This window comes from Dryas octopetala, chromosome 7 (genome assembly GCF_963921425.1).
Source record: "Dryas octopetala chromosome 7, drDryOcto1.1, whole genome shotgun sequence".
NCBI classification, from domain to species: Eukaryota; Viridiplantae; Streptophyta; class Magnoliopsida; order Rosales; family Rosaceae; genus Dryas; species Dryas octopetala.
This window is the reverse complement of record NC_141372.1, coordinates 6,375,537-6,387,386: the sequence shown is the minus strand read 5'-3', so window position 1 is coordinate 6,387,386 and position 11,850 is coordinate 6,375,537. Positions and strand designations below refer to the sequence as shown.

Here is an 11,850-nt window from a genome sequence, read left to right as displayed (position 1 = left end):
TAAGAATTTATGAGAAATTTTTTTGTGTCTCAAGCTATTTTTGACAAATTTTCAAAATATGTTCAGTGGGTGTTAAGACATATTTGCCTTTGAAATTAATGTTCGGTGGTAAATATAAGGAATGACATTGAGTGAAATTACACTTTAGGGACCAAATTGATATTTTGGTGAAACTCGAGGGACTATTTGTGATAAAAAGCCTTATAATTTTTTCTCGAAATCCTATTTTGATTGGTTTGAGGATTCCGATTTTTTTTATGAAATAGATACACATAAATATATAAAAGAATATATAAAAGACTGTTTATTGCCTCTTCCATTTACCAATTACCCCTTAAATAACCCTCCAAATAAAAAAAAAAATTACCCCTTAAATAAAAATGACATGACAATGATGAGAAACCATTACTATATATGTTTTTGTTCCTATGTTGTTACTAACTTGCTAAATTTAGTTGATATATATGAAATCCTTAATACCGTTTTCCTTGGCTGATGATGGTTTACAGGCAGCTTCTCCTTCCTTGGCTGATGATGGGGTACTGTTTGATGAAATAAAGATGTTAGCTAGTCATTTTGTTTCATTGAGTTTTAATTTGCGTTTTCGCATTTGTAATCGTGCAGCACATGCTCTCGCCAGGTTTGCAATGTCTAGTTTAGATCAACTGGTATTCTAGTTGATTGAGTAATGAAGATTTCACACCAATTATCAAAAAACACACACACACACATATATATATGGATGAAACAAAATGACTAGCTAAGACTCAGATTATTGTGTTTCATGGATTAACTTACACTCCCAAGTAAATTGCAATAATTTCTCATGGTGCACATTCATCACCAATAACTTTTGAAAAGCAACATGGAGGAACTGTAATACAACAATATATAAAGTTAAACGACTTTCTAAGGAATAATATCCAATGAGCAAAACTGGCAAATTTATACGTCACATGACAACTGAGCAAAAAAAAGATCCAGAAAAGCCAAACTGAAGCTTCCTATAGTTCACCGCAATACAATCAAAGGTCATCTTTCACAAAACCAGAACCAGAACTAAACCCACTCTTCATTTCGCACAACTTTGGTCATATGAACAACGAGAAATTACATGTTCATATAGAAGATGTTGAACGAAAAAGGGCTTTTACCGCACTGGCTGCTGGTTGTAATGGTTCTTCTCTTTCTTCTTAGCTGCAGCAAGCCGTGCTCTCCTAGCAGCAGCCTCTTGAGCAGCAGCTTTTGCAGCAGCATCCATCTCTTTACTGGATTTCTTCTTCTTTGCGGATGCCATCTTCTTTAATCGCTCCTTTACGTCAATATTTGATGTATCCTCCTCCAGCTGTTCGGTCCCAGTAACTTCAAATGGTCCATTAGTCGTCCCTGAGTTGTGTGGCTGATCCTGTGATTCTTTAGCCTCCTTAGAGGCTTTATCTTTCTTTTTCTTCTTCTTGGCGCCTTTGGACTCTGAAGGTTGATTTTCCTTCTTTTCTCCATCTCCATTAGGTGTGCTATTCTTCTCTTGTGCAACACCTGAAAATGCAAGGTAAGGGTTGTTGGATATATACTATTGAACATTAGATAATCACAAACCGTATCTAAAAAGCTTGCCTACAGAGATTCTGATGCCACCAATAAATAATAAAAACCAAGACCTCAACTTTGCCATAAGTTTCCCACTTGATCCTAAGCTTACTTGACAATTGATATGTGCAGAGAATGATAACAACAAGAATGACCAATGACCCCAATCTTTAGTAGAATGTGCATATGATGTGCAAATATGCATGTGCAATGCGTACAAGGAGATTTAACCATCTTCTTTACATCTTTTATATATTTAAACTCATATTTTAATTCATAAAATGAAAGCACTTCAGAATTCAGCTTTTATTTTTTCTTTACACACAAAGTAAATATAAATAGTGCAAACAAAAAAGAAAGCACCATATGCATCAAAACTGACAGCACACAATTGCAAATCACTGTAACAAAATTTTAGAGCAAATAAATATTCACAATTACCACGTGATTCATCTTGACTTTCACTCTCCTTCTGGGTAACTCCAAAATCAGCTAGAAGAGCCTCAAGTTCTGCAAGTTCCTTTTTCTTTCTTTCCTTTTTCGAAAGTTGCCTTTCTGCCTCTTTAGGTGGCACAGGAACCTCAGCAGGCTTCTTCACCTCTGGCTCTTGGTGGACTGGAACCTCCGGTTCATGATCATGGTCTTCCTCTACTTCATCATCACCTTCATCAAGAATATCTTCTTCACTCTCACTATCCTGTAATCACAGATAGGCAAGCAGTTATAATAAGGACTTTGTTCAGGTTGCCTTCACAACTTCCCACAGTTACTTGCAATGTTATAACTAAAGCATAACAATTAAAAGTTTCATACATAGTCTCATAAATAAAAAAAGGTCATCTCAAGGACACAAATAAAAGTATTATAAACAACAGTTGAGCATGCAAACTTCAAAGGAACAGATTTTTAATGCATCATAATCAAACAACAATTCAGCCTTCCATTCCAACCCTCTTCACCCTTCTCCTCACTTTGAAGGTTGAATAGCATCCAACTATAGCTATATTGTACAGCTACTCTACACTTAAAAACTCTATGTTACAATCATTTGCACACATCCCACATAGCCTTATTTATGTCAAAAAGCATCTCTTCATTCCAATGAGGCCTAATCACTTTTCACCCAACACCCAATTACACCTAGCTTTCCACAAACAACATCAATTACAATCGTATTGATTCTGCATTCACTACAGAAATTAACCCACAGGAAATCAGCACTTTGAGATCAATCTCTAAAGCAACTTCATTAGTTCTTCTTTTGTTTTTCTTTTTCTAGGAACACCAATGTTGGTTGCTATCAAGCCAAAGTTTCTCAAAGTTAGCATTCCTATAGCTCCTAGAGTAATTAACATCAATACCCACCTACACTTTATCAGTTCTCATCAAATTTTTTATAACAAATAGCTTCAGTAACAAAATTAAACACACAACTTTCACTAAACACCCAAACAACCAACCACAAACAAAAAGCAAAATTCAGATACCAAAGAGATTGAAGTTCCGACCTCTACAGTTCCAGGCCTCTCCTTACTCTGCTGCGGCTCGGACGTTCCCCAGACGGACTGAGGCGGAGCCGTGGTGGCGTAATAGTCGTCGTCGTCCTCGTCGTCGACATCGGCCCAAGATTTCGCGTTCAACGGGGCCGGGGCCCAAAACACCTGGGGCTCGGGGGCCTTGGGCTGGGCCTTGGAGGTCCCTTTGCTCTTGCGGTCCTTATCGGACTTCTTCTTCTTCCTCAGAGTCTCCAGCGCCGCGAACACGTTCGTGTTGTTGATGACGAGCGAGCCATCGTCTCTCCTGCTTCCGCCCCCTACCATCGATGCGCAATCGAAGAAAATGTGTGGAAAAAAATCTTTGTGGGTTCAATTGAAAATTGCAGGATTCTCTGGAAAACAAAATCAGCTATATTTGTTTACAATTAGGGTTTCGAATTTCTGATGAACCGAAACCAAACAATATTTTTATATGAAAAAATAATCAAAAATTACAAAATTTCGGAAGGTAAATTGTATGAAAATATATATTGATCGCGGGAAATGGAGGAGTCTCGGAGATCGGAGATTTGTCCGCGATTGGGAGGGCTGGTGAAGAAGGTGACTGGGAAATTAGGGTTTCGAGCAAAGGTCGATTGCGATTATAAGAGAGAAAGAGGGAGAGGGAGCTATGGAGGATCAGAAGAGAGTTGGTTACGTTTGCAAGGAAGTAGGGCTAATTTAGAGGGGACTGGATAACGTAATGTAATACGCAAAGAGGAGTTTATATAGGTGGCCGAGTTTTTAACTTTTTACGAAACGGGGCTCCAAATTTTTGTATTTGCAAGTTTGGAATGTGGATGATGCAGCCAAAAACTAGAACCAAGACGTAGACAAGCGTCTAAACCCGTAATATGAACACTACAATCCACCAGATTGAGAAAAATCAAAGTTTTTATTAATAGACTGAAAGATTGATTGAAGTATTCAAATATGTATGCTTCATGCCTTAAACCTACTAGGAAACAATAAAAGGGAAAGACTAATTAATCAAGAAAACTAATCCTAATTGAAAAAGAAAACAAAAAATTAGAAATATCCCAAAAAGTACTAAAATTTGGTTAAAATATGAACACGCTCTTAGTTTACCATGAGTGACCGAGTCTTGTAGATATCATTGTTGTCCTTGAAATCGCCATAATTTTTGCCCAACTCTGAAATTTCTACACCAAGTTACGCTTTTCTTGAATATTCAACAAAACGAGCTTCAGTCTTTTTCCAACACAAAACCTGCTTGAGCTCAAATTTTCCAACATAGAATTCTTTTTCGTGACTTTGAATCGTCTTAATTTCTTTAAATTTTTACGTATGAATTGACCTCCTCTTGTGACATACAAATATAAATTAACTTGTATTGTTGGTTCAGTAAGAAAAAATTAAAGTATAAAAACTGTAAATTCGTCATTTTAGTTTGCAGGTGATTACACATATATTCAACTTGTACCTTTAAATAAGTGGGTCATTGAGGGGCAGTTCTTATGATGATGTTATCAATTTTTTGACGAAATTTTAATAGAAGGTATTATATGAAAACGATTTAAAACATCAAGAAGTCTCATTGTAATTTTTAAAACATCAGGAGGTGTTTGTAAAATTAACTCTAAATTAGAAATATTGGGTATTTCAATACTAAATAATTCTCTGGTGCCCATGTGGGTATCGCGAAAAATATACAGAGCATTCAAAGGTTTGGTTTATTTTTCAGCGATATCCTCATGCAACCACAACAGAGCCTCACCGTTACAATACTTCTGCTAGACCCAGAGCCACTAGAAGGCATTCTTTCTGGGTAACATATTCCAGAACAGCATAATATAAAGAACAATACAAGAGCAGATAAATGAATAGTTTTTGCCAGTCATATTGTTCTCAACAAATTTTACAATTACATCTATCCGATCCATGCATATATATACTACATTAGGCAAACATTTGTCAAGCAAAAGGGAACATGAAAAGAATAGAAAGGGCTTATCAACAGTAAAAATACTAAAAACACATTTGTCATTTTCTTCCTTCTTTTCAATTGTCTCTGCAATGACTATGCCACAAAAAATAGGAAAACCATGAGGAAAAAAATTAATACAAAGAATATCTTGATCATCAGCCACCTATTAGATGATATGCTATTCAGATACTTGAGCAATTGGCCTTGTGCACCTTCTACATTTGCCAATGTGTCGTCCATATTTTCATCAATCCTGCAACAAAAGATACCATTATCAAATTAAATCCAACTCTAAGTGTAAAAGGACAACCATATCTGTTTTCTAGGTTCTACTTTCCAAACTACCATGCACCAAAAAACTAAATGCTCATAACTTCAATTTCAAAATGCCAATGTACTACACACAAAAGTAATTCCCCGCAACTATAGCAGTCATCAGAGAAATTTCCCACATATGCTCACAGACATACAGAGTTTTGCCATTAAACAATCAAGATAAACAATTTCCACAAACTTCAAAAAATTTATTCAGTCTGACTAGAAAACCTGGGACCACAAGCAAGAGTATAGATTAAAATTAAAACAATTAGGGGAACAAGTAAAAAAGAGAAGAAACGTAATACATGGCAACTGTACTAAATGTATGGATACTTGGATGATAAGCTACCCATCTTACTGGCAAAAACATGTTAAACAAGTGTACTATAAGCTACCTTCATTTTTGCATCTAAATCTGCTTGAATGAATTGTCAGACCCTCCATCCCCCTCAGAGACTAACCACTTTATTTAACCATGCTCTATAATAACTAAATTTCACCCAACTTCGTTCAACTAATTAATAATGTTTTGGGCTCAAATTGCGCTCAAATATATACCAGATAATTAGCTTCTTGCTCAGCTCATATTGCCCTCGTACAAAAGAATAATTTAACACAACATGTAGTGGTTGAGAAACGATAATGACTATAATGAATGAGATAAAGTAAAACTAACAATCAACTACCAGTAACAATGAAATTCCAAGTGTGTGAAATACTGAAAATATAAAGTGATCTATTATTAGTACTACGTCTTCTTAGACACTGGCACCGTATGCTGCATATATGTAATATACTGGAAATAGAGTGAAACCTGATGGCAATCTCCCCTTGCTGAGAAACCAAAGTTGCCAGCTGGTTGAAAATATTGCTCAGCTCATGAATAGTGGACTCGACATTTTGCAAAGCTTCAGCTCTGCTCTGCATGTAAGTGTCTTGCAACGGAACCATCTCCTGTTGTTGCTGTTGCTGTTGCTGTTGCTGCTGAAGCAATGGCTGACTCTCCCCATCCATCTGCTTTCTGTACAATTAGAAACCAAAGAAAAGTTTCACTATGATACAAACTCAAAATTTGATATCTGATTCAACTCATCTCATTAATTTTGCCTTCATATGAACTTGCAAGCCACATGACAGAAACAGAGATCACAATCAGAAAATTGAAAATTAAAGTCCCAACAAGAAGGATCAGAATGCATCTCCAAGTGTAAAATCGATTATGAAAAATAAATAAATAAGTTTAGAAGCCACTATTCTCATAAACAGAACTAATGCTCCAGAATCTTCAAACATCATAACAAAAAGGGAGAGACAGAGAGGGGTTGGTAATATTCAGGATGTTCAAGAGGAAGAAAGGGTGCAAGCAGCTGTGACACTAATTGAACAGTCTAGAGAAGAAAAATATCGGAATTTAATAATGCAAAGGTCACAAAATTCTAAGATGGTTTATATAATGATACGTAGAAACTCCTATGCTACTTGATAAATGATAAACCATAGCTATTAGGCATTTAGAGAGTTGCAATATGTTACTATATAATATTCCAGTATCAGTTATCAATAACTGGCCAACAAAAAATGAAAAGCTCTTACTTGGGGAACAACTGTGATGAAGATGTTGATCCATTAGCCCACGGAGGAGGGGCAGTTGAAGTTGAAGCACTAGCAGCTGACCTGGCAGCCAGTGGACGCTGACGAACAAAAGGATTTGCAGAATCCTTAGATGCAGTGGAAGAAAACAATTGTCTTCTATTCTCATGAACCTTCAAATTCTTCATGAAACCAACCAAAAAAAATTCATTAGTCTTAGAAAAATAATCTAAGGAGCAGCAGTAGTAGGACAGTCCCTACTAAGATCACAAGCCTTACTGGACAGGCAATACTATTCAGCAACATTAGGCTTTACCTCGGTTCGCATGGTGAGGACTTCTTTAAACTCTTTTGTGGCACTCATTAGCCGGTTTTTCAGGTCATCAACAACTGTGGTTGAATGACTAGTCGTGTCACTCGAAATATTCCCATTTTCATTTCTGGAGCTAGATAGGAGCTGAAGGTCTACCACTGCAGAGTTCAGTGCAGTAATATCCTGCTTGATAACTGCTGTCAGCTCCTGAATTTCCATGGTAGGATCATCAAAAACAGAAGTCCTCTTTGCCACTACATGTCAAGACAAATACATTCCAAATAAATAAATATTTCACAATCACAATACAACAGCAACATAAAAGCCACCAATATTAAGAAATCCCTACACCCTATCAGGAATTTACACTTCACAGTGAAAAGAAATCCAGTAGTATAAATTTTGAAAAGTTCCAGCAATGTTGGCCCTGCTTTCCACTTTAAAAGTTCGTATAAAAAACCACAGGTTGTTAAACCATAACGACAAGAATATCTTATAATGTTCTTGGTACTCAAACAATAAGTTCATGATAACCAACACAAGCCTCAGTCTATGAGAGACTGCAGATCATGACATTAGACTGCTCCATCAATCTAACAGCAATACACAGTTCCTATGTTTACATAATAGCAATTTAGCACTACAAAAATCAATTTGCATTGTTTTAGTTGAAACAACAAAAACATCAACATTACAATTATACTATCAATTGTCATTCGTCAATATAACTCACATTTTGCCAGCTTTCCAAGCTTCTGCGACGTATGGTGTATCCCATACCCGATTTTGGAAGCCCTCTTATTGAACTCCGACTGAAGAGCGACCATAGACCGCTGTTCCTCGGATTTTGATCCACTACTCGGCCCATTCAACCTCTGCCCTGGGCCAGATGAGAATGACTTCTTTAGCCTCTCTGCTACACTCTGGAACTCCTGCGTCCGATCCCGAAACGACGATTGTGCCGCTTTCGCATGCATTTTCCAAACCCTAACTTTTCAACTCCAAATTCTACAATAACATAACCACCTGCAACCGCAGAAATTCACTCCAACACTTAAATGCCTACTCCATTACATATACAATATATCCTTAATAACTATTAATCCACTCTTAATCCAATAAATTCAATTATTGCTATTTGGCCTAGTTGATGCGAAATTTGCTTACAATATCCTATCAAAACCTCCATTTTCTTTGCCTTTCCCATCTTTAAGAGCATCCAAACAGTAAAAATAAAATCAAGACAAGTACTAGTGAAATTACCTCTACGATTGCGAGATCTGAAACCCTAGGCCCGCGGAATCGAACTTTTCTTAGCAAGGTGAACAAGAACCACCAACTCGGAATTGAAGCTCGTAAAGAAGGTGAAACGCTGCGTCTGGATCGAGATCGCGCAAATGCGAGTGTGACTGTGTAAAATGATTAAGGGAAAATATTGAAGAGGTTTTGATGCGAGGTTGGATCTAATGGAAATAAATTCTCGAGGGAACCAGAAGGATTTTGATATGGAGTTGTGTGACACGGATAGTTGTAGCTGGAATATGTTATATATACTGCATAATCGTCGTATTGGGTTTTTGCACGATGGTCCCTTGATTTCTATTTAATTCTCTTTGTACCATCGAATGATAAGATTGTTAATTGTATAATCCACATCATTTTTAACCCACAATCTCGTTCAAGTAAGAATGTCCTTATTTTAAAAGAATTAAAAACATCTTTTATGGGTGCCACTTGTCAATGCAGTTCTATAATTGAAACAGTTCATATTTTATATCTCTCCTTAAAGATCATTTTTTTTAAAAATTAGTCAAATTCGTTAATATTTGGTCATCTAAACTGTGCAGACAAATGCAGTCTGTCGAATAAAATTAAAATGATGTTGGCTGTAATAAACTGACTAAACAGTTTTTTATTTGACTTATTTTTTGTAAAGGTGATATTTGAATAATATTCTAAACTATGAACGATTCCGATAATTGAATTGTAGGTCTGAAAATAATGTTCTTACTTTTCTTATGGTGTGTTTGGATGGAGGAACAAAACTCAGAATTTAAACAAAACTCAACATTTAAAAAATTACATGCTCTAATTTCTTTGTTTGGGTCAATAAATACAGAATTTTGTAAATTCTAGGTGGAAAAAAACTTGGGATTTGAAGGCTGTAAATTCCAACTTTAAATTCCACCTAAATTGGTGTCATTTTCAAAATTCCAATTTTTACAAAAGAAAAATAAGTCTTGTCGACCATGTCGACACTACCACCACTGCCACCAACGTCACCACCACTAACACCACCGCCGCCGCCACCACCACCACCACCATCACCACCATCACCATCACCATCACCGCTGCCACCACCATCACCGCCATTGTCGACACCACCACCACCACCACCATTGCCACCGCCACCGCCAACACCCCAATTTTAGCCGCCACCATTTCTCCCACCGCTTGTGGGCCATGACCCCTACCAATATGGTCAACTCACCATAAACATCATTTTTATTGTTGCCACCATTACCATCACTCTTTTGAATTGATGCATCAAAAATTAAAATTACCATAAATTCTGTATTTAAACTTCATTATGTTTACATGTTATACAAACAAGAGAATTTACATATTCTAGAATTTTAAATCACATCGTTTTAAATTCCATCATTTGTGAATTCCTTAGTAATTTCAAACTACTTCATCCAAACGCACCATTAAGGTAAGGACATTATTACTTTAAAATCTCATTTTAACCGATTAGTGTATTTGGCAAAAAAAAAAAAAAACTTATTAGTGTAATTTGGTTATTAATATGTTGTACATTTGTTCACTAAAAATGATCTCCTATTGCAGCAGATTGAGACATTGCTATTATATTTTAAATAGTAACTTTTATAATCATTCTATTATTTCCTAAGTTGTAATAAAAATGTATTCAATATTCAAATAATACTCTTATTTATTATATTAAAAAGGTTCATACTTGAATGATAAAAATGGTATTTTCAATTTATATTGGAGTAATTCAATCCTGATAAGTCACAATGAAATAATGAATGCATTCCTTGTATGAAAATGGTAAAACCGTTCACTCGCACATTTGCAAACCTCATTTTTATGGAAATGAGATCTCATACTCATTTATAAGTCTCAAATTTGCAAAGCAAACGAGAACAAAAAAAGTGAAGTAATTTTAATTTACCCTTGTCATATTATATTTACTAAAAGCTATTATTATTATCTTTTAAATAGTAAGGATATATATGATATCTCATATATGCTTATTGACGAATAGAGATACTTTCTATAATATTGGACGTAATAATTCATTGTTTATAGTCACAACTCACAAACGACTTTTAGTCGAGTGGTTAGGATCATATGGTATGGATTTTGATTCCTCAAAGCTACATATCTAGTTATTTGCTAAAGTTTCTTGCCTCCCATTGTAAGGTTCGGCAGAGATCCCTCAAATCTCAATGCCATATTGTATGGTATACAAAAATAATTAATTATTTATAGTTAATGAACCTAACTTGAGTGGCTTGTGATGAGTGAGGTGATGATAAAAATACTAGGTTTGAACCTCCTTAACTCACCAAACCTTATGGCGATAAATCATTTTGTTTAATACATTAATTAAATGATCAATCATTTAGGAAGATGATATTCCCCTTAACTATTTTTCTCAACTATTATTTTTCAATTTATATAACATTCATATGTTAGACCATAAACAAAATAATAAAAACTAAAAACAAAATATAAACCCTATTAAATAAATTGATATCACCCAAGTTGATAAACAAAAATTGAGAAGAAGTAGTTAGGGCAATAAGCAATTTCCATCATTTTATTTGGTACATTGATTAAGATGATGAATCATTTTCTTTGGTACATTGATTACCCTCATACCCAATTGCATATTTTAGTTATAACCTTTTTTGGTTTCCGTAACTCTCATAATCATTTTTGGTTGAGATATTACTGTAATAATCTTTTTTCTTTTTTTTTTTCATTAAAGGCTTTTAATCATTTTTCTAGATGTTTAACGTTCAAGAAGTGCTCAAATACTTTCAAGTAGCTAGTGCTTGAACCTCAAGTAGCTTTCGGGGCATATTGGGTAGTGTCCAAGGGAGATTCAAGTGCACTACTCAAAAAGATATTGAGTACAACTTTAGAGTTAGAGTTCTAAAACTTGAAAATATTGACTAAAGGAGAATGTTATCTATTTTCTTCAATATACTTTCTTCACCGATTTTTTATTTTATTATTATTATTTTATAGTGTATTTTTTATGATCGAAACCGTTTATTTTTTAGATAATTTTTTAAAGATTATTTATGTAAAAAATCAATTAAATCAAAATTCGTTTGGTCATATAATTGTTATCAAATAAATATACAGTGAATCAAATTGTTACCAAAATTGTCTGTTTATTTGATTATAATTACATAAGTAAATGATGTTTGATGTAATTAATTTTTTATAGAGATGATATTCATAAAATGTTATAAAAATTGAATGATTTTGATCATATTTATTTTACAAAATGAGAATAA

At 34.8% G+C, this 11,850-nt stretch overlaps 2 protein-coding genes across 2 annotated transcripts; both read right to left on the bottom strand.

Annotated features, from left to right (window-relative positions):
• Positions 1 to 745: 745 nt before the first annotated feature.
• On the bottom strand, positions 746 to 3,811 carry LOC147279037 (copper ion binding protein). Its single transcript, XM_086250771.1, has 3 exons — positions 3,096 to 3,811; positions 2,029 to 2,284; positions 746 to 1,536 (listed from the first exon to the last, which is right to left on the bottom strand). Exons 1-3 carry the CDS (start codon positions 3,405 to 3,407, stop codon positions 1,151 to 1,153), a joined length of 954 nt encoding a protein of 317 aa, XP_086106897.1. The 5' UTR covers positions 3,408 to 3,811; the 3' UTR covers positions 746 to 1,150.
• A 1,148-nt stretch (positions 3,812 to 4,959) lies between these two features.
• LOC147279036 (syntaxin-32-like) lies at positions 4,960 to 8,801 on the bottom strand. Its single transcript, XM_086250582.1, has 6 exons — positions 8,555 to 8,801; positions 8,025 to 8,317; positions 7,295 to 7,545; positions 6,982 to 7,160; positions 6,203 to 6,409; positions 4,960 to 5,323 (listed from the first exon to the last, which is right to left on the bottom strand). Exons 2-6 carry the CDS (start codon positions 8,266 to 8,268, stop codon positions 5,164 to 5,166), a joined length of 1,041 nt encoding a protein of 346 aa, XP_086106708.1. The 5' UTR covers positions 8,269 to 8,317; positions 8,555 to 8,801; the 3' UTR covers positions 4,960 to 5,163.
• Between the last annotated feature and the right edge of the window lie 3,049 nt (positions 8,802 to 11,850).

Bases quoted from the DNA above. Each gene is read 5' to 3' on its own strand.
- LOC147279037 (XM_086250771.1), bottom strand. From the start codon at position 3,407: ATGGTAGGGGGCGGAAGCAGGAGAGACGATGGCTCGCTCGTCATCAAC. The intron at 2,285-3,095 runs GTCGGAACTTCA...CTGTGATTACAG, and splicing joins AGAGGCCTGGAACTGTAGAG to GATAGTGAGAGTGAAGAAGA. The intron at 1,537-2,028 runs GTAATTGTGAAT...TTGCATTTTCAG, and splicing joins AAGTCAAGATGAATCACGTG to GTGTTGCACAAGAGAAGAAT.
- LOC147279036 (XM_086250582.1), bottom strand. From the start codon at position 8,268: ATGCATGCGAAAGCGGCACAATCGTCGTTTCGGGATCGGACGCAGGAG. The intron at 7,546-8,024 runs GTGAGTTATATT...CTTGACATGTAG, and splicing joins GCTTGGAAAGCTGGCAAAAT to TGGCAAAGAGGACTTCTGTT. The intron at 5,324-6,202 runs GTTTCACTCTAT...CTTTTGTTGCAG, and splicing joins CAAGGGGAGATTGCCATCAG to GATTGATGAAAATATGGACG.